Here is a 27,430-nt window from a genome sequence, read left to right as displayed (position 1 = left end):
TGATGACTTAAAAAGATTTTCGAAGATAAATTGTGCAAAAATGGTATTAGAACACATGGATTTGATTTTGGGGTTGGGTAATATGGCCAAAACACTAACTAAAAATGGTTTGTTTCAATGGTGGAACTTAGGGCCATGGCTTTAAAAGCTCATTGAAAACACTAAAAATTGAGCGAAAAGCTATGTTTAACCTCCATTTTAGGGTGTGGCCTTAAGTGTCATATGGAAATTTTAATTGAAAGTTAAAGATGACCATAAAGTCTTCAGAAATATATAAAAATATCAATGTGACACTTGTGGCCAGCCAGCTAATTGCTCTCAAAATCTATTCAAAATTAGAAATGTTGTGATTTCAGGCAATGATTTCTAGCCATTGGGTCAGAAAATTTTTCTCAAAATGCAATTTTTTCAAAGAACCCATTGATTTCTTCCAGTGAAATATGTTTTGAAATGAATCTTAAGCTTGATCATGTCTAAAATTGCTCTTGAAGTCAAAGATTTATCAAAAGTGCACTTTTTTGGGCAAATTGGCCCAAATTTTAAAGGTCCATATCTTGGGAACAAAAAAAGATCTTTCAAAAAAATTTTCATAGGATGTTATTGATGCTGGTCAAAAATAGAGGGGGTATTTGTGACATTTTTGTCGAGGTTTACATTTAGCCCCATAAAATGTGCTAAGTTTGAGGTTGACAACTGAAACTTTAGTATGGTTAGCCTGAATAATTTTGCTTTCTAGGCATATAAGTATCTTTTTATGAGGTTTACCCTAACTCGAGATACGCTTTTTTGAAGTGGGAGCTAAAGTTGAGGTTAACATGACCTGAGGTTGACACTGTTAGGGCTCTTTGACACCTTGTAAGTTGACTTTTGAATTAGATTTTGGATATGTTATAGCTCTGAAATTATCTCAAAGGGTTGAAAATTGCTATGAAGGGTGTTATTTGAGGTTGACATTTATTAAATGGCTCCAAAAATGAGGTTAACATTAGTTTTGTGCATAACTTTGACAAAGGTAGATCAATATGATGACTTTGGCTTACAAAATATCATTATTGACCATCTAAAAATCTTTTTCCAAGGAAATATCTGTTATTTGAGCAAGTTTTGAGGTTTACAACAACGTTTATTTCAATGCAAGGTAAAGTGTCTAATGATGGAAACAGCCAGAAGCTCTTTTAAAATCATTTGTAAACCTCAATTATATTTGTTTTTAAGACAGAAAGACTATGGAATTGGATTCAAATGATTATTGAAGCGTTTTTTGAGGTTGACAGCCCAAAAAGCCTTTTCTCCCAACTTTTGACTCAATACAGACTTTTGCGGCTTGTCAACCTCAAAAACAGCTCATTTTAATGGGTTTTGTTTAAAAATCTATCTTTGCTTAGCTTTTTTGCCTTACTTAAAACTTATTGTAATGTTCAAAGTCCAAATTTTGAGGTTTACAGTGCATTTTAATAACTTCGACTTTGTCAACCTCAAATTAGGTAATATAACATGAAATCTTGGTTCTTTTAACACTTTTTGTCTTGTATAACTATCCAGGAGGCTATTCTCCCCATTTTTTACATTTCCTTTTTAGTTCCCTTTTCTGAGGATGACATTTCCTTGAAATGGTCATTTTTGGTCTGTCAACCTCAAACTGGCTCCAATAAGGGAAATACCTATATCCATGGCTTTGTCTTCATTAGCTCTATCGCCTCCTGAAATCTTATTTCAGGATACCAAGATTTGAGAAAGTTATTGACAAAATTCTAAATTTGGTGTTTTTTTGGAGAAATAAAAATGTCACACTATTTTTGACTAGCATCTATTTTCATGTATTTGAACAAAATATCCAAAAATTGGCAAAATCTGAGGATATCACTTCCTCGACCTGCCTGATTCTTACAGAAAATGGCTCTTAAATACTAATTTTTGAAAGTCAAAGGACAATTAAAGTGAATTTAAGCTGATTGGGTGGATATTGGGCGGGGACGGGCGTTTTGCACCTTCCCAGATCGGGAATTAAACGAGAGTAAAAGACGGGGGCGTCTTAGTATGTAATATTAATTCATTATTTTCTTATTTTTATTTTTCGCGAATGAAAAATGAATTTTTGATTTTTGAATTAGGGAAATATAATATAATATATCATATTGGATTGTCAATACCAAAAGATATTTCTTTACTTTACAAATAATCTGCTGTGTTCTTTCGCCACTTACCCCCGGATTGTTTTACTAGGCATTTCGGTCACGTAAATAAAAACATGTGTATATGTTGAAGCCGATTGCAGACTGACCGAAATTGCAATTACATAAATTATTGTTGAAATGAACGCGTTAGACGAATGTTTGGGAAATCAAAAAGACAACTTTTGTGAGAATGTTGAGTTTTGTTTATATGGCAGTTTGTGATGGACTGATCTTCAAACCGATGATTTCGTCAAAATGACCTTGTTTGGCTTGAAGCTACGAAAATTTTCTCGGTCTGGTAGCTAGGACAGCGAAAAATGCTGTTTTAAAATGGTGTACCGTAGCAGTGAACAGCAAAAAAATTACCGGAAGCCGACACACGGACTTAGAATCTGAAGTTGATCAAATTGCCGCGCGAACGGCACGCATCTAAGCAATCTAGGCAGTGGTTCTTCGGTTTTAAATGTTTATTTTGCTGTTAAATGGAAAAAAAATTAGTTTGAACGGTGACAGAAAGGATCTTCATCATTCATTGACTTTCACTACAAACCTGAAAAATAATTAAAATCTAATTAAATTTAATTAAGTAATTAAAATCTATTTAATTTCTAATTAATTTCAAAGACAAATTAAATAGGTAACTATTTAATTTTTTACCTAAACGAAAAACGTTATTAATTTTTTTAAACCTTATATAATCTTGATGTTAAAAAATTGGAGAAAATTTAACTTTGTGAAAAAAAGAAAAGTAGAAATATGTCAATATTAAAATCGAGATTTTTCACTATTAAAATCAGATGCAATTTTGAAAAATGAAAAGCTTCTTAATTTAGGATTAAAAAACAATTAAATTACGTGTCTGATAACTATATAATTTAATCATTGAAAGATGAATATTTTCAGTTTAATTTCATTATTAATGTTGCCTTATATTGTAATATATTTTGAGAGATGAAAAGCTTTTTAATTTAGGATTCAAAAACTATTAAATTACGTGTCTGATAACTATATAATTTAATCATTGAAAGATGAATATTTTCAGTTTAATTTCATTATTAATTTTGCCTCATATTGTAATATATTTTGAGAGATGAAAAGCTTTTTAATTTAGGATTCAAAAACTATTAAATTACGTGTCTGATAACTATATAATTTAATAATGGAAAGATGATTATTTTCAGTTTAATTTCATTATTAATTTTGCTTTATATTGTAATATATTTTGAGAGATGAAAAGCTTTTTAATTTAGGATTCAAAAACTATTAAATTACGTGTCTGATAACTATATAATTTAATAGTGGAAAGATGATTATTTAAGATTCAAAAACTATTAAATTACGTGTCTGATAACTATATAATTTAATCATTGAAAGATGATTATTTTCAGTTTAATTCCATTATTAATCTTGCATTATATTGTAATATATTTTGAGAGATGAAAAGCTTTTTAATTTAGGATTCAAAAACTATTAAATTACATGTCTGATAACTATATAACTTAATCATTGAAAGATGATTATTTTCAGTTTAATTCCATTATTAATCTTGCATTATATTGTAATATATTTTGAGAGATGAAAAGCTTTTTAATTTAGGATTCAAAAGCTAATAAATTATGAGTGTAAATTTAACTGTATAATTCAGTTATGGAAAGGTACTATTTATTTAATCTCGGGTATTATTGTGGAAGAAAAAGCTTATTAATTTGAAGTCAAAAACTATTAAATTACACGCCCGACAACTATATAATCTGATAATTCAATTATGGGAAGCTTGATGTTTTTGGTTTAGATTTCCACCTCTTCATTTTATTTTAACAGTGATTTGTTGCTTGAAATACTTCCAAATTTGATATAATGTAGTGGTGTTAATACAATTAAAATAAAACCTTGATATAGATTTGTTTACAATGTTTCACAATATTTAAATTCCATATCGTAACCCTGATAAAATTTAAAATATATCAATGCAAAGTGTAAAGGAAAAAACAAAGTAATGCTGGAAATTTTAGATTCTTTTTAAAAATCAAGTTGAATTATTAATTAATCTAAACCCTAGAATACAAATTTTTCTTCGAATTTACGAATCAAAGTACCAACCTTTTCGTTTTGCGTAATTGATGAATTGGTCCATTGAGTTTAAAGCCCCGAAGGAGCTAGAGTAGAGTCTTTTCGATGGGAAATGAAGCCACTTAATTTTCCATCCAGAACGCCTGCGCGTGGTTTTCACACAAATGCCGGACTGAAAGTAAAATCTATCGCTAGATTTCGAAAAATATAGTACTCAAAAACAAAGAAACCATTAGATCCAATCTGTTGTCATGAGCGCAGCGCGTTTTGGGGGCGTTCTGGATAGGAAATTAAGTGGCTTCACTTTTTCTTTTTGTCTTCTACTCTAGCCCTTCGGGCTTTAAACTCAATGAATTGGTCTTTCACATTCGCCCCGGGCGTTTATTGTATTTTAGGAGGGGCGTTCATTTTTAGGTGACGTGCGTTGATTTTTATGTGGTCAATTAACTGGTAGGAATTTTCGACAAAAAGCTATATATTCAAGAATGTTATCTATTGCTGCATTTCACTGCAGCAGCGTGGTTGCTCGACTTAAGTTTGGAGCAAACACAAGGGAGCAAATCAAACACTAAAATTATTCGGTAATTTTTTGTCTATTTGGTTGAATGAAAACTGAATTGTGTAACTAATTCTAACTTAGGCGGCACCTTTCCAAATATCCTGGAATATCCAAATAATTAGCCACTGAGCAAAATGACTCAATTGTTGAAAATTAAAATGACCAATTTCTTTAGTTAAATAATCTCAATACTGATAACAACCTCGTACCCCAGGCCAGGGTTTTTCAAAAGTTAGATTTGACGTTATAAGAAATCAAAGGTGTACCTTTTTGTGAAAATTGCGACTATTTGTTTTACCAACAACTACACTTTACTTTTTAAGCTGTCGAAAAAATATTTGTGTATGAATTACATGAAAATTTGCTCGCATAATCCCATTGGTTCTCGCTATGATATCATTACATCATATTTTCATTGTTTGCGCCATCGAGCAAACCATATCGCACATGTGGGCAAAGAAGGTGGTACGCCTAAAGCACGGCATGGACCTAGCGCCAAGTGGAGCTTTTAATTTCTTTTTAAATAAAGGTCATTAGTTAGAAGACCACATGCACGCAAGGGTACAGCCAGCCAAGTATGGACTTTGCAACGGGAAAACTTTGATGAAAAAATGGCGACAACTTTTGGTATACATCGCTTGACGTTATCTGTGGGGGTGGGGGGTTCAGAGGATAATGTCAATTTGATGTTATGGGTTGTCAAATGAATATGGACGGGTCCCCTAAGTGCTAAGTTTCGGAAAATCCAAGATTTTTCCTTAAAATTCTCAAATGTTATGGAAATCCTGAAGTTTTTCAAAAGTAAATTGTTACGGAAATCAATGTCGTCCACAGGGGGTAACAGACTATCACTGAAACCACCTGATTCTGCGCGAAAATAATATAAAAGGGTGCACAAAAAGGCGCGCAAAAATTAATGGAATTAAAGGAATTATACGGTGTTATATACACCCGACTCGTCTGAAACTGACGTCAGCAAAATTTTAATAAAAGAGTCCTTTCAAATTTGTAAATAAAAGGAAGAAAAAATCTTGCTCCACATTTTTCTTTATTCATTACAAAAGATTCTATTTATGTCAATCTGCTGAATCAACATACATTATAACTATGTAAAAGGTCAATGGCTTTAAGGTATACAAATCCAGTTAGGGAAACCATTCAGGATCCTGCCATTCTATCAGCCAGTGAAACCTAAATGAAACTTGTAAACTTAAGTTTCTTACCATTTTCCATCAAAACAATCCAAAACATTGCTACTTCCTAAAGCCGGAGACCAAAACGAATTATCTTCTAAGATTATGGCGCCCTTTTGGATCCATTGTTAAGCTATTTAAAATGGTGGAAAGTGTTGCAAAAAGACAGAGGCGCCTGCTGCTTCGAGGGTGGTAACGCCAAAACGCCCAAAATGATCTGCCAACAGAAGGCAAGTTAGTTAGTTGCAGCGCAAGTTACGTCATGCACTCTACCGCTGCGCACAACAAATAGTGTTTTAGTGAATATCAATAATTATAAGAATATCTTATGTGCTTAACTTTAGTAAACTTCAAGTGCTTCAATGAAGATGAAAAAGGTAAGAAGATGAAAAAGGTAAGAAGATAAAAAATGTGCTGGATAATTTTATTTTCATTGTAACAGTTTGGTCAATCATTGCTGAAAGTTTGAAAAAGTTTTTTTCCGACGCAAAAAAGCCAATTAAAAGCGCAGTGTCCTTATACTTACTATGTTTGCTACATTGTCTAGGCTAGAAAAGGTGAGAAAAGACACAACGCCACTTTTTAATGAGTGTTGTTATGATTTTGCAAAGCAAATTTATAAAATAAATGAGCGAAGCAGTTTTGCTATATTGTGTGCACGTAGCTTTAACTTCTATCCCAAGCGAAAATTTGCTATATCACATCTTCAGTCCGTCACAAACAGCGATATTTCGATCGCACGGAAGCGCTTCAAAACACCTGCTTTTTTGGAGTTTTGTCTCGTTTACCCAAACGCTTCAATCTCGCGTAGGCTTAGGGGTCAAGACTAGAACCCCCAATACGAGACATTTGCCTGACCGAAAAAAAATTATCATCATCAATTTTGTTAATTGTCAGAATCGTTTACTCACTGGAAATACGCAACTTTCTGAAGTTTCGTTTTTTTTTCGGTTGTGCTTCATTTTAAAAATAACGAAGATGAAAAGTTACCATCAATCCTGCAAGTAAAAGAAAGTATTCCGACTAGTCTACGAAAAGTGCGCTCGCGCGGCGAATAGAATATCTCGCAAATTAATATATGCATAAAACTGACGAAATCCTTTCTTTTTTATGCTTAGGTGACGTCACCATCGATCCTGACTTGATAATGGAGAACTAAATTTGGCAATGCATAATTATTACGAGCGCCCGAGAAAGTTTGTGTGACGCAAAAATTGCGTGATCAACAAAGCACTAGAAAAACGCCACTGAAAATTGAAACTTGGAATTTATTGAATATTTCACTAATGAAGTATCAATTTTTTTGTTTTTGTAATTATTATAAATTCATAATTTTTAAGAGCCATTTTCTGTAAAAATCAGGCAGAATCAGGCAGGTCGAGGAAGTGATATCCTCAGATTTTTCCAATTTTTGGATATTTTGTTCAGATACATGAAAATAACATCCTGTGAAAATTTTTTTGAAAAATCTTTTTTTGTTCCCAAGATATGGGCCTTTAAAATTTGGGCCAATTTGCCCAAAAAAGTGCACTTTTGATAAATCTTTGGCTTCAAGAGCAATTTTAGACATGATCAAGCTTAAGATTCATTTCAAAACATATTTTCCTGGAAGAAATCCATGGGTTCTTTGAAAAAATTGCATTTTGAGAAAATTTTTCTAACCCAATGGCTAGAAATCATTGCCTGAAATCACAACATTTCAAATTTTGAATAGATTTTGAGAGCAATTAGCTGGCTTGGCCACAAGTGTCACATTGATATTTTTATATATTTCTGAAGTCTTTATGGTCATCTTTAACTTTCAATTAATATTTCCATGTGACACTTTTAAGGCCACACCCTAAAATGGAGGTTAAACATAGCTTTTCGCTCAATTTTTAGTGTTTTCAATGAGCTTTTAAAGCCATGGCCCTAAGTTCCACCACTGAAACAAACCATTTTTAGTTAGTGTTTTGGCCATATTACCCAATCCCAAAATCAAATCCATGTGCTCTAATACCATTCATGGCGTCCTCCAGCTTTTTGGTCCCCCCTAATATGAGCTAAAATCCCCCATCTGGCCTTTCCCCCCCACCTGTCTTTAAAATTCGTGCTCCCCCCCTAATTGGGAAATCCCCCTAGCCGTATTGTATAAGGGTTGCGAAGTGATGATCCAGACTTGCCTCAATTCGCGCAAGCTACTATAGCAAAAAAAAGACTCTCAAAATCCCAAGAAAGACAGGCTCATAAGCCTGAATGCCCAAACACACCAGGAAGGTCTGTATTCATCCTATTACTCCCCCCACTAGGTAGAGGACTGAATATACCCCCTATTCGCCTTTCTCCCCCCATCAAGCTTGAAATTTTCACTTCCCCCCTGGCACCAAAATCTGATTCCCCCCCATCTTCCTGGGGGGGATGATCCCATGCCATTTTTGCACAATTTATCTTCGAAAATCTTTTTAAGTCATCAAGACTTGGCCAATTTATCCCTTAACAAAAAGCATCAGCCAAAGTTGCTTCCTTGTTACCTGTTGGGGTCTGCTATTTCTGTCTCTGCGACCCTAATATGCCCTAAAATTCAATGAAAATTGTGTCCAAGACTTTGCTATTGCAATCTAAGGCATTTACCATGGTCTGGAACCACTAGGAAACAGTTTGGAAAATTTTGATAAAGCTGGATGTCTGGTTGCTAGGGAAAAACAATGCATTTTGCTAAGGGAAAAATTGGCTAAGTCTTGATGACTTAAAAAGATTTTCGAAGATAAATTGTGCAAAAATGGTATTAGAACACATGGATTTGATTTTTGGGGTTGGGTAATATGGCCAAAACACTAACTAAAATGGTTTGTTTCAATGGTGGAACTTAGGGCCATGGCTTTAAAAGCTCATTGAAAACACTAAAAATTGAGCGAAAAGCTATGTTTAACCTCCATTTTAGGGTGTGGCCTTAAGTGTCATATGGAAATTTTAATTGAAAGTTAAAGATGACCATAAAGTCTTCAGAAAAATATAAAAATATCAATGTGACACTTGTGGCCAGCCAGCTAATTGCTCTCAAAAATCTATTCAAATTAGAAATGTTGTGATTTCAGGCAATGATTTCTAGCCATTGGGTCAGAAAATTTTCTCAAATGCAATTTTTTCAAAGAACCCATTGATTTCTTCCAGTGAAATATGTTTTGAAATGAATCTTAAGCTTGATCATGTCTAAAATTGCTCTTGAAGTCAAAGATTTATCAAAAGTGCACTTTTTTGGGCAAATTGGCCCAAATTTTAAAGGTCCATATCTTGGGAACAAAAAAAGATCTTTCAAAAAAATTTTCATAGGATGTTATTGATGCTGGTCAAAAATAGAGGGGGTATTTGTGACATTTTTGTCGAGGTTTACATTTAGCCCCATAAAATGTGCTAAGTTTGAGGTTGACAACTGAAACTTTAGTATGGTTAGCCTGAATAATTTTGCTTTCTAGGCATATAAGTATCTTTTTATGAGGTTTACCCTAACTCGAGATACGCTTTTTTGAAGTGGGAGCTAAAGTTGAGGTTAACATGACCTGAGGTTGACACTGTTAGGGCTCTTTGACACCTTGTAAGTTGACTTTTGAATTAGATTTTGGATATGTTATAGCTCTGAAATTATCTCAAAGGGTTGAAAATTGCTATGAAGGGTGTTATTTGAGGTTGACATTTATTAAATGGCTCCAAAAATGAGGTTAACATTAGTTTTGTGCATAACTTTGACAAAGGTAGATCAATATGATGACTTTGGCTTACAAATATCATTATTGACCATCTAAAAATCTTTTTCCAGGAAATATCTGTTATTTGAGCAAGTTTTGAGGTTTACAACAACGTTTATTTCAATGCAAGGTAAAGTGTCTAATGATGGAAACAGCCAGAAGCTCTTTAAATCATTTGTAAACCTCAATTATATTTGTTTTTAAGACAGAAAGACTAGGAATTGGATTCAAATGATTATTGAAGCGTTTTTTGAGGTTGACAGCCCAAAAAGCCTTTTCTCCCACTTTGACTCAATACAGACTTTTGCGGCTTGTCAACCTCAAAAACAGCTCATTTTAATGGGTTTTGTTTAAAAATCTATCTTTGCTTAGCTTTTTTGCCTTGCTTAAAACTTATTGTAATGTTCAAAGTCCAATTTTGAGGTTTACAGTGCATTTTAATAACTTCGACTTTGTCAACCTCAATTAGGTAATATACAGAAATCTTGTTCTTTTACACTTTTTGTCTTGTATAACTATCCAGGAGGCTATTCTCCCCATTTTTTACATTTCCTTTTTAGTTCCCTTTTCTGAGGATGACATTTCCTTGAAATGGTCATTTTTGGTCTGTCAACCTCAAACTGGCTCCAATAAGGGAAATACCTATATCCATGGCTTTGTCTTCATTAGCTCTATCGCCTCCTGAATCTTATTTCAGGATACCAAGATTTGGAAAGTTATTGACAAAATTCTAAATTTGGTGTTTTTTGGAGAAATAAAAATGTCACACTATTTTTGACTAGCATCTATTTTCATGTATTTGAACAAAATATCCAAAAATGGGCAAAATCTGAGGATATCACTTCCTCGACCTGCCTGATTCTTACAGAAAATGCTCTTAAATACTAATTTTGAAAGTCAAAGGACAATTAAAGTGAATTTAAGCTGATTGGGTGGATATTGGGCGGGGACGGGCGTTTTGCACCTTCCCAGATCGGGAATTAAACGAGAGTAAAAGACGGGGGCGTCTTAGTATGTAATATTAATTCATTATTTTCTTATTTTTATTTTTCGCGAATGAAAAATGAATTTTTGATTTTTGAATTAGGGAAATATAATATAATATATCATATTGGATTGTCAATACCAAAAGATATTTCTTTACTTTACAATAATCTGCTGTGTTCTTTCGCCACTTACCCCCGGATTGTTTTACTAGGCATTTCGGTCACGTAAATAAAAACATGTGTGTATATGTTGAAGCCGATTGCAGACTGACCGAAATTGCAATTACATAATTATTGTTGAAATGAACGCGTTAGACGAATGTTTGGGAAATCAAAAAGACAACTTTTGTGAGAATGTTGAGTTTTGTTTATATGGCAGTTTGTGATGGACTGATCTTCAAACCGATGATTTCGTCAAAATGACCTTGTTTGGCTTGAAGCTACGAAAATTTTCTCGGTCTGGTAGCTAGGACAGCGAAAAATGCTGTTTTAAAATGGTGTACCGTAGCAGTGAACAGCAAAAAAATTACCGGAAGCCGACACACGGACTTAGAATCTGAAGTTGATCAAATTGCCGCGCGAACGGCACGCATCTAAGCAATCTAGGCAGTGGTTCTTCGGTTTTAAATGTTTATTTTGCTGTTAAATGGAAAAAAAATTAGTTTGAACGGTGACAGAAAGGATCTTCATCATTCATTGACTTTATTTAACATCAAGTATCAAGTATCAAATAAGGTCAATCAATGAGAGGTTTTTGCAAGTTGCACGGGCGGGAGGAGTGCTCTTTTAGTGAACAAAACTTTACCTTGCAAAACTAAGTGGATATTCTATGATAAAGAAGTATACGGAGGTAATCAAATTTGTCGAATTTGTCAAGAAAAATAAATCGAAACTGCCCAAGAACCAACAAGCCATCTTTGTACATCTTTATTTTTGTTTTATTTTTATATGATTTGATGATTTCGATAGACGATTCAAATAAAAATGTTCGATCGTTCCACAAATATAAGGCACCATTTACACTAGAATAACTAGAAGGAAAGAAAAGAGCGATGTGGGCGGCGCGACACGCGCGGGTGTTGTAGCTTTAGAGAGATTTTTAGAATGTCTCTTATTTTGCTAGCAACTTGCAATTTGAGGTGGAGTCTGGATCGCTTCGCAACCCTTATACAATAGACCTTTTTTCAAAAAAGAGGCCACCCACCCTGTTGAATAATTATGTAGTCCAGCAGAAAAACAATGATAAAACCATGCATAATTATTACAATATGCATGATACAATAATTATGCATGGCTCTATCATTGTTTTTATGGCTGGACTACATTATTATTCAACAGGACGTCCTCTTTGAAAAAAGGTCTATACGTATACGGCTAGTTTTAATTGCAGCTGCCTGGCTGCATACAGGAACTTGCCAAATGTTCCTAACTGACACTGAAATCAACTAATCTGAATACAGCAAAAGTATACCTTGGACTGTTTGAAATCTTCTCAGCCAGCTCTTGATGAAAAGTTGAAGGAAAACAAAGTGAAAATAAAAAAGGCGACGAAGTTTCTTAAAAAATTTTCTCGTGTTGTCACTACTTTGGCTACCATTTTTGTTGGTCAATTGTACCTAATCGCAGAGCACTTTTCTATTTGGGCAGAAAGCGAAATTCCGATTTTGATACTTTGATCGATAAATTTGGTTCGCAGGATGTTACTTCGCGCAGAATCAAAATATTTAACCATGTGGCGGAGCAATACTAAACTTTCGCGTCATTTCCATCCTTATTTTTGGCTGATTTGTTGGACGAGTTACCAGGAGTTAGGAACTTTAACTCTTTAACTTGGAGAAACCAAAACATTTTAACTTAGTTTAAAAGATAAAGAAATTGTTTAAAGGCCCACTCATTTTGAATACAGACGATCTCTCAGCAATTTAAACAGGGTAGGCAACTTTATTTTCAAAATAGTTTAGGTGATCTCAAGTCAGCATACATAGCGTCAGCTGGTTGGACTGTTGGGGGGGGGGGTTACACCCTAAATTTTTCCCAAAAAATAAGGAGGCTGGAAGTACACCTATGTACTTGGGGGAGCTGAAATCTCATCGCTTAACCTGGGGGCTAAAATAATTCAGCTTACTAGTTGGCTTCAATTATTCAAATTGCGATGATGAAACTGAAAAATTTTCCTCTGCGGCACAATATTTTTATAGAAAATGTGCAAAATATTTTATCTTAAACTTAGAACTGAACGCAATTTACATTAAAACTCTTTTTTTTATACTGGATCAATTTTTTGAAAGTGTCTACGACTACATACGGTCAAAAGTCCTGGTGGCTAACAAAAAATTCATAAATCTTTGGGGGGACTTTAATAAATTCAGTGGGGACCTAATTTTTGCTATGTGATGTGTCAGCCTGTCAACACGGTCTATTATGGGGGGGGTACTAGGGTTGCGAGCTGACGGGGGTGCCACCCGATTTTCGTACTTTGGACCCTTATACCGGGACTAAAAAAGAGCAAACCAAGGAAAATTTTGGCAACTTTACGACCCTTAGCGGGACAAATTTGACAAATTTTGACCAAATTTCCATCTTTCAGGGGGTAAAAAGTTGGAATTTTCCTATTTTTCTGACCCTTAGTGGGACTGAAATTTGATTTTCTGATTTTTCCGACCCTTAGCGGGACTTTGAAAGTCCAAAAAAGGTACCCTTAAGGGCGGCACACACCGTACCCTCCATTTGCCTAAGTAACCCCCCGGGTATTGAATAAACTGATATAACTGATTTACTACAGCAGCATTATAAATTTGTTTAATGTCAGAATGATAATCTAATTAATACACCTATCAACCCTTAGCATCACTGTAAGCATAGATTTATAAATAAATATTTTCGACATCAGTGTTGAAAACACAAATGTAGGAGTGCTTATGTAGCTATGTGAAAAATGTAAGATACCCTTGTGCATGGAAGTGAGCAATAAATAACCTGAGATCAGATTGTGATTGTTTTCTGCCCACCACACTGAAGCTCTAAAAAGGGATTGGTGAAAACATCAATCTGACGAATATGCTACTGTATCTCAAAATTTTCTTTTTAGTAAGACTGGGAATGACAATAAAGTTGTGTGATTATGTTTGAAAATAGGACGCCATACCAGATAAATTTTGTTTTTGACTTTCTGGCGCACAACAAGATTCTTGTTGTAAAATTTACCGCGGACTGACTATTTTCCTCAGATGGAAAATAGCGGTTTTGCCAGGGGGGGGTCATGCAGTTACTACAAGACATCATGAGTAGTAAGTGTCTTTTTGATGCTAACAATCTCAACCACCCTTTATTAACAGTTACTACCTAAGGTAGTAACTGTTTTCTTGACAAAAAAATGAATAACCACCCCAAGATTTCCCCATTTTAAAGTTACTATCTGGAATCTGGCAGAACAGTAGCCTGGGTATCCAGACTCAAAATTTCAGAAAAAATCACTTTTACCTCAACATACAAAGTTTCTAAAATTTTAGAGTCTGGTGCAACTAAAAAAATTGGGTACAGTTTGTTTGATACTGCCTGTGAGTGAACCCTTGTTGACAGACTATCAAAACGTTGTAAACCCAGGCAGACACACATAATTAACTTACTATAAAACCTCTTTTACAAACTCAAAAAAACTTTCAAAACTACTTTAAGCTACATCAAAACATCAGCCACATTTATAAAGGCTCTTTTCCAGCGGCCATTTTGTTTAGAAATGAACCTGCGCTTTCATTTTCATTTGTTTATCTTTTTTTGCAAGGTCAGCTTTTTCCATAAATTATGCGCGCGCATCGAAAATTCTGCTCAGTGACTGGGCGCGTACAGACCAACTAGAGACACTCGCATATGCAGGGACAGATATCCCTGCAGACGAGTTACTTGGACCAGACCGTAAACCAGAGACAAGATATTAAAAAAAACTAGATGATGAAATAGTTTACGGTCTGAATATCCAGGCTAGCAGAACAGTAGTGCAGGGGCTTATGTATTCTTGTGTGCACAGGTTTGTTACAAGCAAACTAACTTTTGATCTGATGCCCTGACCCCTCAAGGACCAAGAAAATTTTGGGTTACAAAATTCTAACACCTCTGTTGCCATGGAAAATGATGTCATTGGTTACCATAGCAACAAAAAATTAAAGTCGTCAAATTCAGAAAATTTTTTGTTCCATTCGAAAGAGCATGGAAAACTGGTAAAGAAAAAGGTCACAACCTATAACTGGAAATGCATATATCTCAAGATATTAAGGAAATAAGGCATAATGACGTCATAAATGATGACGTCATCGAAAAATGAAAAATTGTCAAAATTCTAAATTTTTTGGCTCATTCGAGAGAAAACCTTCCAGGGAACAAAAAATATTACTACGAAAAAGTTTCAAAATCATTTAAAGAAAGTATATTGATAAAAAATTAATATTTTTTAATTTTTGCCTGTGGAAGATTGGAGCTTGGGGCACGCCCAGCCCAGCAGATTACAGGCAAAACTTAAAAATACCAATAGCCTCTTTTAAAATGATTTTTACCTTTACTTCCTAGTTATCTTCTTTATGAAAGTTAAAGCTTGATTTAAATAGAGCCTAAAACTGCATTCAATTTTAGTGTTGAAACATTTCGAATGCTTTGAAAATATTTGATTTCAAAATCCAAAAAGAGAAGTGTTTACAAATATCAGAAGATGGATACTCCCCTAAAGAAACAGTCAGTTCCCTCCTAATAAACAGTGGGGAATTTCCAGGGGGTAGAAATTGTACATCTGAAAACGCCAAAATAGGGTATATGGGCTAAAATCAGGCAATTTAGAGTGAAAAAAGTACTTTGTGTAGTAATCAATTTCATCAAATTTGAGAAAGGGTACCACCCGCAACTACAGTTACTGCCTATGGGTAGTAACTGTTTTTCTTCAGACTTGAATTTGGTACCGCCCTCAACTACAGTTACTACCTTTGGGTAGTAACTGTTTTTCAAATTTTGAAAATTTAGACCACCACGGTAGTAATTGTAATAGTGTCGGATAGTAACTGCATGACCCTCCCTGGTTTTGCCCTTTTTTTGACATTTTTTCCCAATTTTTGGATGAAATCGGAAAAATTGTATTTCGTGGATTCAAATTTCTAAAGCTGCGAAAAATGCTAAAATTAATTCCCGCAAAAATTAGTTCCAATAAGGTAGTTAAGCTATTCGAATGGTTCAAATAGTTTGAACTCCACCCAATAGAATCAAAAATGTCTCTAGATTTTTGGAGGGAATTTTGTTGGTTTTATTTAGTTGTAGCCCAAAAATGCTGTGTCAACAAGAACAAATCTTCCTTGTAAATTTATTACCCGTCCCCTAAAAGCGAACCCTGCTAGGGGCTCAAAGGTGTATTGATTTGCCTTTTATAGGACTGCTGTTGCCTGGATACAAATGCTGTAGGGAAACTTCTTATTCATTAGACCGATAGGTTCTCCTTTAATGGAAGCAAGAGAATACCCTGCAGTGGGCTGATGAAACTCAAAATGAGATATGTCATTAAAAATCTGACGTTACAAAGATGAACAGCAATGCAGATGAACAGCAATGCAAATGAAATTTCTTTTTACATTCGGAAATTCCTAACTTGGTATTAAAGACGAGATTGATAATTCATAGGCTAGTGGTACCTGTGGTTACTGTGGTTATCTTTATTAATCTTAGTTGCAGAACAAATCTTCACACAGGTCATTAACCAATGTCATACAGGGGAATTGGACAGTCAAACCAAGGTGTTGATGAGGTATTCATCAAAAGTGTCTACAATAGTAAGGATGGGCCTAGGAGCCTCCCGCAACTCACCTGAATATAAGTATAAAGCAGGTTACAGGTTGACAGGTGCGTTTTAAAGAGCAGGCATCTGGGTATTTTGATCATTCATTTGCGGGTCATTGATCATTATAAGTAGAGAGTTACTTTAATACAATAATGACCAGCTTGTGAGAGCTGTACAGAGAAATATTGCTCGAGGTCAAGAGTAACAACCAAGCTTGCAACAGTCATTATTGTATTTGTTAACAGTTTCCTTCAGCTTTGATTGATTTTTTGCGCTTCATCCAGAAAAATAGTGAAAAAGTGAAAAAAAATCCAAGCGAAAAAAGATCAAAAATTGTTTTAATTTTATAAGTCAAAAATGAAAGATGTGACAAATGATGTCAACGCATTGTTCATTTTCCTTTGAAAAAACTGATGTCACAATGAATTTTCCTAACGAGGGGCAACTCTGTGAAGTGTAGGCCCGTCGTCATGCAAAAAGAACCACAAAAAAGTGGTGTAGCCTGCTTCGAAAAAGTAACCGGTTAACAATAAGAGTGATAATCTTGCTCCTCAAAATTTCATGGCAAGTCTTCTGATTTGAATGAATTTGAACAGGTTTCGATGTAACTTTCATGTCCAAGTGGTGATTGATTGTTCTTGCCAATTTTATTTCAAATTGTCTGTAAATAGATTTTCTCAATCTCTGTCACCTTTCCTAACTCCCTTAGGGAAATGGCTCATTTTTATTGACTTCAAACCTGTTAATAGACTTTCTTTACATTTGGTCTTAATTGAATTTGTCTTATTTGTATTTATTTCAAATTTTTTCAAACTTTTACACATTGTATTTTTTCATGATTTTGGGGTTATTTTATGATTAGGTATCAGAATAAGCACAATCACAATTTCAGGCATGCAATGTCATGGTACATTATTGAGTATTTTGCAGGTTAGAGTTGATATATATTGCTAATCTTTAGCAATAGCTCCACTGTTAGCTGTGGTCAGAATTTTGATGCTGATATAATCCTGATTTCATGCTTTTGTATAGTAGAGTATTGTCACAGTTGAAATATCAAAAATTCACAGAAACAAATGAAAATATAGGAGAAAGGAAAAATTATTTTGGATATATATTTTTTGAAAACTGTTCTTGCTTTTTTATGAAAGTCAAGTTGCCTGCTGTTCTATATTTCATTCTCTCTTTAGAAAACTGCTTTGTTTAAATTTTAATTTTAATGTTCTTCCTTTACAATAATATAGAATTAAAGTTTGGAATCTATCTATCACGCTTTATGAGTACTGCTTTCAGGATTGAGAGGAATTTTTAGCTGAACTAAAGATGTCATACATGTGAAATGATTGAATAATAGAACGTTTTGACTAAAACATAAAATGTGAAAAAATCCTTGATAACTTATAACACTGGAGTCATTACTACAAGGAACTTATTTGAAAGGAATGGCTTTTAGATTTCGTTCCAGCAAATATTCAGCAGTCAAGAATCCAGTTTTCACTCTAAATGATGTGTCTTGCTCTGTAGTATTTTCATTGAAAAATAACCAGAAAAATGTAAAGAATGATGATTTTATTCAAGAAGAGTCTGTTTCAAATCCGGTAAGGATCACTAACCTTACACAATGTTGTCAGGTTTTTTTGCCTGTAAATAGCTTCATTTTCTGACACTTTTTTATCATTAAATGATTTGATTGCTAAAGTCGAATTCTTTTATTTAAGTTTAGAAGTTAACTTGTGATTTATAGTCAAAAATGGTAAAATTTTGTAAATCATCTTCGATTATCCATATCTACCACTGCTTGAAATTTCAAGGTCATAGCACTTATCAATCTTAGGATTAAGGGGGGCCTAGCTTCCCTTAGTAAAAAAATAGGAAGATGCTCGAAAGGTTAATCAGTAAGATAATAAATTCAATATGATTCAATCAGAAAATTGTATTTGATTTTTAAATTACTCCTAAGAAACTCTTGATTGATTGTGATTATGCACCAGCACTTGACTTCAGATTTTAAAACTTTTGATTATTGTCTTAGGAAGAGGAAACTAAAATTGTGAGATCTTCTTACTGTTAAACGGCTCCAACAGGGTGAAAAATTTCGAAAGAATTCGTTTTCGGCACATTCAAAAGTACTACTGCTACTGATTATTTTTACCTCGACAGACTAGAGAAAAACTTGATTTTTTTCGTCTATATATGGTCTCTATGTGGCTTTTGTTATAAGAACACGAGGCTGAAATAGGCCAAAACCTAAGAACAAATTGAGAACAATCCTAAAATGCCTAAGCCTCAAATTTCAGATAATATTTAGAAATAGAAAGTACTGATTTTAACATATTTCAAAGCCATTTTAAGTAACTAATCTTAAGAACATCGTAAGAACGAGTAAGAAGATTTAAGCCTGAAAATTTCAAAAAAATTAAGAACAGCCCGGCCTAAGCCAAAATTTACTGGTTTTTATTAAAACAAAAACGGGTACTTGGATCTGCTTGTATTTGGTAATCTACGTGCAGTATTTTTTTGTGACCTTGATAGTGTGTGTTTACTATTTATGACGTTATATTGTCATAGTTTCAACCAATGAATATCTTAAATATGATATTAATGAGGTTTTTGTTTGTCCCCAAGTAACCTTGATAACTTTATTCTTTCTTTTTTTTGTAAGAAAATTATTCTGGATTATAATTTTATTCATCGTTCTTTCCTTTAGTTTTATTGTCTGTCCATATATTGGTTTTTCTACAAATTTTCTGAATCGAGATCCAATTTTTGAACACCTATACTGGTTATATACTTAGTTACTCATCTTGTGAATGCTTTTCATCGGATAGCTAATAATGTGAGAAGAGATTGTCTTAAAATTGTAATTGTAGTTGTATTAAAATTTCTGGATAAACATTAGATTTCAGTTCTTAAACACCGTATATTATACGATTCAGATGACCTTACAACTGTCTGGAAAAAACTATTCTGAGAAGAATTATTAAAGATATTGACTATGTGAAATCATAGAATTTGTATTGAAAATGAGAGATTTAGAATTCATATTGAAGAAAACTTCACACAAAAATTCTTCTTAAAAATGAATCATTTATTAATTTGGACAAAATCTTCTTACTAAAAATATTCTTCACTTTTTTATATCCCCTTGATTTATAGACGAAATCATCAATTCCCTGGTTTTTCTTTTAAAAAAATTTTCAAGGTTCGAATATATACTCAATTTATTAAATAATTGATGGGACCATATCATTTACTTAGCTACGTGTCATATTCATGTATGAATGTCTACGCCGTGATGTAAGAAAAATAATGATGAAAAAAATAAACTTGAAAAGAAAAAGAAGAAAGATTTTTTTATGGGAAGTAGATAGATTGGAAATAGAAAACTATAGAACATTATATTTTCTCACTATTTTGTGAAACAAAAATAATAGAAGAACACAGTTTTGTAACTGCTAAACGACTGGACAAGAAAAAAAGGAAAAAATAACATTGTTTTGGATACACACAAGATGGTAGAGATAATATCATGGCTTTGTTTTGATTTAAGTTTGAAAATCGAATATTGATTTCTTGAAATCAAATTTTGATAATTAAAGCACCCCTCATGGTATGAAACCAATATAATTATAAGATATTTACCATAATACAACCTTAATTACACTTTGACTGCCCCCCCCATTTATATCTAAAAACATGTTATTTCAAGAATTTTCCTATGGTCCCCAGTTAAGGCATGGTTAAGGCCTTTGCTTTTACTGTTCCTTTTATTGATCTAAGTTTACTTTTCTAACTGGGTATGTTTTAAGCTATTCAAAATATTTGAGTCATTTTGGCTTTGATACCCTGTTGCTAATGAAAAATATTGAATATTTTTAATTGATAATATTTCTAATGAAAATTTCCTATCTTGTTATTCTGTAAGTGTAAAAGAGGAAAATAATAGAGGCAACCAGAATCAAAATGGAATTCTTTGAAGTGTTGCGAATGTAAAATAAATTGCTGTTCCTTTTTTGGAATATTTCTGTTAATAACATTGATTCAAAATCCAAAAATGAGATTTATTTTATGGAACTTTTCCACATTCAATGTTTTTGCTACAAAATGGCGTTTTTTTCGACGTGGAATTTCAGCGTAAATTATTTCTTTAATTTAAGACCTTCCTTCTGGATCTAATAGTTGTTTTAATCAAACCAAGTGTTAGCCAGTTTCCTAGAATTTAGATTATTTAACAGGCAAATTTTCTCTGAGTTTTTTTACGTAGCTGCACTTTTAGATGAATTAAATCCTTTTTGTGTGAATTTCATGGTTTATGCTTTAACCCGTAATCACCGATACTGATCGCCGATCTAGCGCGTGAAGTATACTAGATTCTAAATTAAGTGACATGTGGTACTTGGACTGACTACTTAGGCATGTAGAAATGATAATGTTGTTCTTGCTGATATGATGATCGGTGGGAAGTATCTTGCAATCCAGATCAGCTGATCTGGATTTCTCGATGCTTCCGACCCCTATAGTACTAGTCATAGTATTTTGGTAAAATTTATACTATATATATAATGGACGGACTGTACAGAGAGTCAATTTCGTACGCAGAGCCACTTGGCCATTTTACTGATGGATGTGATACAATACCAATGACCTTTATATTCCTGGACCAAGTTACTCAATCCCGGCCAAGCAAAATCTTTGATCGAAGTTTTTTTGAAAATGCGTCGAGAGCACTAGAATACTTTTGATGATGTAGCACCGTTAGATGTGAATTTCTAACATTGCAATGGCTTCTTCTCGGGTACCAATTCCAAAAAAACTCCGATCAAAGGTGGCGGATATAGCTTGGTCCAGGCATATATAAAGGTCAGCGGTGTACAATACCTTTCGTGAGGACTATCAAAATAGATAAAGCGAACTAAGGGACTGAGTTCGAGCTTGACAAAGAAGTTTTGTAGCCAATTGATCTCTACCCTTCTTTCACATAGGCTGGTATTTTGAAATGGCGCAAGAACAAGGAGCAGAAAAACACAAACACCTTTTCACAGATTGAAAAGAACGTTTCGCCACGTGATAAAAATGGTAGCGTTACAACGTCTGTACAAGAACTTCCAAAGGGATCGGATAGTGCAGGTATGTGAATTTTGGACCGATTTCAAGGATTTTAAACGAGTTCTGTACTATTTCAGATGTATTTAAATTGTACAAAGGATAGAAATCTGATATAACAAATGCAAAATAAGGTGCGAATAATTTAAGCGAATAATAGGGAATTTTCAAAGTCGAACTTTCAAAAATCTTCATGTCTTTGCGCGTTTGTGAGAACTACTGATCAGTTTCACATGAAATAATTATACTGTCTTAGGAATTTGAATATTTAGTTTATTTATGTATATTTTTTCTCTAACATAGACAGTTAACTTCCGATACGTCTACTTTCATCGTAGAAATTTTAGTGAGTCAGGAAAATCTTGATTTTTTTGGAATTATTTTAGCGAATCACGATTTCAAAAAATTACTCGTGGATAAATTTTAGCGAATATTCGTATTACATTATTGACTGAATTCGTTTTCTAGCATTTCTTTGCACTGAAACCCTTCCTATTGATAAAAATGTGTCAAGTCAATATAACCAGAAATTTCGCGCGGATAGATTTTAGCGATCTGTCGATTCGGCGTGTTTTAGCGAGATTTATTTTAGCGAAAATAGGGAAAACTCCCTAAAACGCTAAAATTTCTACGATTAAAGTAGATCCTGATCAACTCAGGGCGACGGTAAATCAGAATTTTTAACGTCTTGGATTTTGCGGGTCAGATCGTTTCAGTCACCCACCGTCCTCAAAAGAAATTTTCTGGTTAGAATTTGAACACCTCCAATTACAGAAAAAAGGTTACATGCTCTGTTTATCCGAGGAGAATGGGAGCTAGGAATTTGCCGTACCGTGGAAAATGCCGAACGGCGCTTTCGGATACGGTGTGATTTGCTCAGATGCAGCTGGCTGTGAGGGCGTTTGGGCGTGCTGTCCGAAATAAAGTTGAAATATGATTTAACGAGGCCCCCCAGCGGTTTGCGTGATGGCGTGATTGGGACTTTTTTCTTGTGTGATGGCGTGATTAGAGATTTTTTTTGGCGTGATGGCGTGACCAAGATTTTGGCATGATGCGTGATAGGGCAAAAATTTGATGCGTGATGCGTGATTTGGGCTATTTTTTGCGTGATGACAAATTTTCGCAATTTTCGTGATGCGTGATGGAGAAAATTTATTTGCGTGATAGCGTGATTTTGGATTCCGCAGGGGGGGGGGCCTCTTTTACCTTTACATCAAATATTGTTATTTTTAAAAGTAGAACTTTCAAAAATATTTTGTCTTTGTGCATTTGTGAGAATCATTTATGAGGAGCCATGTTTCACATGAAATAATTATCTCTGGGAATTGGAAGAGTGAATTTGTGGAGTGTGGTTTTCTGTGATGGAGACAGTTAGCTTCCTATGTGTTTAAATCCTAGTCAATTCAAGGTAATGGTAAATCAGCTCTTTTACCGTCCTTGATTTTGCGGGTCAGACCTGCGGGTTGTTCTAAATCGTTTCAGTCACCCGCCGTCCTCAAAAGTAGGGATACAAAAACTCGATAATCAATATACAAGCGCAGTTTAAAATCGTTTTTTTTTTTAAACATCCAAAATCCCAAATATTTAAGGCTCAATTCAAAGTAGACAAATATAACGGTACTAGATTTGTTGTTTTTAAGTTTTTTATAGAAAATTTATATACAAAGTTAATAGTAGTCCAACGAATTTAAAAATCATTTTTTTCAAGGGCAGTGCATATTTACAATGAAAATGATATGCAATACCAAAAATTAAGAAAAAAATAGTTTGCGAAAAATGCAATACAAATTATTTAGCAGTGCATTTGAAATAAAATATGCAATGCCGAAAGTCCAAAAAAAGTTTGCGAAAAATGCAATACAGATTATATGGCAGTGCATTTAAATGAAATATGCAATGCAAAAATTAAAAAAAAAGTTTCAAAAATACATTAATTTCAAAAATATATAAATATTTTCCTTGGATATTTTCAGCATCTTCGTCGGCCATTATATGTGAGACTCTCAATTTTGATTAGGAGAGATCCAAAGCCAAGGAAGACAACGAAAAGTGTTTGAAAAATGCTGAACCAGTTTGTTCCAATGTCTATTGTTGATAATTCAGAACTGATTGGTTGAGCATTGCTATCCATTCTGTTGAAAGAAGAAAATAATAATGTGACTGATCAAAGTTTGGTTAAAAAGACTAGAACCTATTTCCATGAAAGAATTAAATGCGCAATTGTTAAATTATTGATTCTAGAGATCATTTCAAGATGTTTATCGTTAAATATTACAAGAAAGACTTATTTTTTGTTAATGCTGAAAATTCGAGGAATCAAATGAGATTCTATAGCGTACGTGCTGAAAATCATGAATAGGTTCTTATTCAATTTTTCATTTAGCACCTTATAACTTAAAGGTGAACCTATACCGCTAAAAAGCATTACCATTACCCAAGAACCACTTCAAAAGATCTTAATTGTAAAGCAATTTTCTATGCCAAGAGGGCTTAGAATTGAAACCTGATTTTAAACTGGAGAAAGGGGCCCCGATAAAGAACTTAAAGTGTACAATAAGCAAAATTGATTTCATTCACTTACTCTTGAGGATAAATTTTTGAAGTACAAAATAAAACCATAATGGCCACAACAACGGCATACAAGAGATGTTTTTCTCTTTTGAACTGATAGCCAATAGGTTTGCCACAAACATAGTATCCAACACAAAACAACAAAATGTAAACAAATTGGAACAGTTTGTAATAGTTCAATTCCATTGGCCGTGATGTTTTTTGTGAGCCTGGGATACTTGGGATGTTGTTAGCACTGTAAATAAACAAATTTGGACCAATTAGTCCACTTGTTTCAGGGTGTAACATGAGATTCTAAAGCTGAATATTTCAAGAAGTTTTCTCTCTAACTTCGATTCTTTTGAGGTTAATGACATTGAGAAAAACGCGATAAAAATTCTGTAGTCTGTTGTCACAGGTTGAATTTTAATGAGAAATGTAAAAATGTAATTTTGTAATGTTAACGGTAGTCAAGTCAGTTATTGATACCTTACCAAAACAAGGAGGGTACGGCAAAAATCTTACAATATGACAAAGAGTATATTGGCTTTGATATTTTTTGATTTGAGTCACTGGATTACGAAACAGCACCCTCGTATCACGGACCCGGTGAGACCCCTTCTGCAATGTTGTCCTTATTGAGAAAAATGTACTGTGCTTTAGAATAATTACCGGGTCACTGAGACAGGGGTGTGAGATATGAAAAAAGTGACTTACGGGTCTTCATCGGAGTTATGCAAGGTCAAACCATAGTATAGACCGGTTACCATAACAGCCATGACAAGTGTACAGAAAATCTTCTGTCTTAAACTCAGTTTGGAAGAATATTGGGTAGCTGTCACATGTACAAGCGAACCAATGGAACAGACCAGCACAAAAGCCATTTGAAAAAACTCGTAGTATTTTAGTGCTGTGTGCATGGAGTCTTCATTAACAACAGGAGGTTTGGTGATCTCTACAACGGGCTTCTCACTATTTAAGAACGAGAAGAAATTTGAATGCAGGGAAGGCTGTCTTTAAAATGGAAAAGTAAAAAATTATGGAGAAGACTAAGAGCGATTGATCGACCTTACTGTAGGCTAAACTTCTACTTTCTTTTTATGTGATTGATTGCTCGCCATACTAATAATCTGCCGTTATACCAGGATTAATCTCGTAAGGATAAAATGAAACGACAAAAAATGGCGAAGTAAGACATCGGTTACTTTAATCTGTAGAAGCCTTTCCTCATTAAAAATCATATTTGTAATAAGAACGCTAAGCCAAAAAAAACTCATCAACAAATTTACTTGTTTACATTGCAGATGCCAGTATAGCGTGACCAGCCATGGAGATAAATACCAATGCGGTAATGATGCCAGCAAACTTTTTTAGGTTCTTGTGTCCATGTTTGGCGGGAATGTTGCGAATATACAAAGCGAGGGTGATTAGGGTTGCCAAAATTAAGTGAACAAGTGTAAAGTATTTGAGTCCCATTTTCAACGAGACTGTTTGTGGGTCTGGAGTGAGTATCACTGGTTTCGAAGTTGTTAACATAGATGGAAACCTGAAAATGAATGAAATAGTTTGATTATACGAATGGGAACGAATTTTAAAGTTTAATTGAAGCTCAGGAAAACTTTCAGAACAATTTGAGCCTCAGGTGTTTTTTTTTAATGATCAAGAAGATTTTTGGTAACAGCATTTAATTAATTCATCTAATATACGTTTTTTTCTTATTTAGCTGTATATTACTTATCATGCAGTTTTCTTACCCGAAATAAGGCAAAAGGGCCGTACTGTACTTACATTTTCAAAATACTCTCCACGATAGAGTGTTTTCCGAAGGTGGAAATACCGAAAACGGTGATCGCGCTGAGAACGTATTTTTCTCGGCAGAAATTGTATCCTTTGGGTTGGTATAACAGGTATTGTAAACCGAAGAAAAGGACCATGATCATGCTCACCATAATGGGAAGGATGAAATTCTTTAGAATTTCTTCCAAGCCAGTAGGTTTTGGTTTAACCTCAGGTGTTGGTGTAGGTTCGGCAGACCAGAATTTCTTGATTGAATCCAAGCTGTAAACAAAGGTTTTGTCTTAAAATGAGATATTAAGCATTAGGAAAGAACAGGACGGACTGGAAGGAAATCACAATCAATATAAATCACCATATTGTACATGCAATATAATCGGGAGTCAATATCATCAATTACATACGACTTTTACCAAACAAGTTACGCGCTTTTTTTAATAAAAACCAGCAAACCAGTAGCTCATAGTTCGGCTGAGCTGTTTTTAATTTTTTTTTTAATTTTTTAAGGCTTAAATGTTCTGACGATGTTCTTAAAAATGGATTTCAAATCTGTTAAAATCTGTTAAAATCAGTACTTTCTTAGCAATTTCGTAATCTTTGGTTCAGATTTTTCATAATTTGCTCTTAGGTTTTGACCTATTTTCAGCCTAGTGTTAGCCTTAGTCTTCTAAAAATTTTCGTATAAAAAAAGCATATATTGCATTGGTTTACTAAATTACTAGGACAAAAGAATTCAGCTGGAAAATAGATAATGATTTGTCTTACCATGATAGGAAAAGATTCATGTTTTTCAAGTAACAGTGTGTGGCTAATGCCATGACAAGAATCACCAACGCGATAACAATACTTGATAACCATTGTACTTTGGTTTTCGGTTTTTCGTTTTTCTTTGAACATTTTCCCAAGGATTTTGAAACCTTTACTTTGTTATTTTGTAGAATCTTGGTAGAGCTGCTGAACTCTGCAACATCTTGACCAGATGGGTTTCTTTTATCTTGGTCGACGCTACGTTCGCTGTCGACAGCTTTAAATTTCTGAAGATTGAAAGTTTAAAAACATATGAAAAATTAAAGTTCGTAGATTTCACGTTCTTTGAAAAAAAAATAGAACTATATTGCAATAAATTTTAAGACATTTAATCCTAAATTGTTTAATCCTAAATGTGTTTATTCTTGGCAAAGATTCTAGGTCTTCCAATTCCTATGTTTTTGTTAGGAATGCTAAGGCATACAAATTTACCATAGCAAAGAATTATTAAATAAATTTTGTTGTAAAAAAAACTTACGTCTGCTTGCAATTTACTAAAAAACATTTTGTTTCCAATGTAACAATTTATTTTAAACAAAATCTCAACTCTTCATTGTGAAATTCAAAAAAATTCTTTTCAATCTCGAACACGTCTGAATTCATCAATGGAGAAACAATAAATGAAGTTATGAATTTGTATCTTTTTAATTTTGAATGTTAAAA

General features: G+C 33.8%; 2 protein-coding genes across 4 annotated transcripts in view; one reads left to right on the top strand and one right to left on the bottom strand.

Annotated features, from left to right (window-relative positions):
• The first annotated feature begins 17,782 nt into the window (after positions 1-17,782).
• The window catches only part of LOC136802323 (probable E3 ubiquitin-protein ligase HECTD2), a 32,144-nt gene continuing 22,496 nt past the window's right edge, over positions 17,783-27,430 (top strand). The window contains exons 1-2 of one of the 3 annotated variants that reach the window (XM_067059039.1): positions 17,783-18,111; positions 21,496-21,640. In XM_067059039.1, the coding sequence (XP_066915140.1) occupies positions 17,956-18,111; positions 21,496-21,640 (301 nt within the window). In that variant the 5' untranslated portion in view covers positions 17,783-17,955. Of the gene's footprint in view, positions 18,112-19,819; positions 20,124-20,478; positions 20,648-21,495; positions 21,641-27,430 lie in introns of those variants that run through there. The other 2 variants (XM_067059041.1, XM_067059040.1) reach the window with 2 other exon arrangements.
• On the bottom strand, positions 24,880-27,357 carry LOC136802269 (uncharacterized). Its single transcript, XM_067058982.1, has 5 exons — positions 27,246-27,357; positions 26,726-26,994; positions 25,955-26,224; positions 25,464-25,712; positions 24,880-25,138 (listed from the first exon to the last, which is right to left on the bottom strand). Exons 1-5 carry the CDS (start codon positions 27,270-27,272, stop codon positions 24,880-24,882), a joined length of 1,074 nt encoding a protein of 357 aa, XP_066915083.1. The 5' UTR covers positions 27,273-27,357.

The sequence above is a fragment of the Clytia hemisphaerica genome, unplaced genomic scaffold (assembly GCF_902728285.1).
Source record: "Clytia hemisphaerica strain Z4C2 unplaced genomic scaffold, Clytia hemisphaerica genome assembly, whole genome shotgun sequence".
Lineage (NCBI taxonomy): Eukaryota > Metazoa > Cnidaria > Hydrozoa > Leptothecata > Clytiidae > Clytia > Clytia hemisphaerica.
The sequence above is the reverse complement of the archived record's forward strand: the minus strand, read 5'-3'. Positions and strand labels throughout refer to the sequence as shown.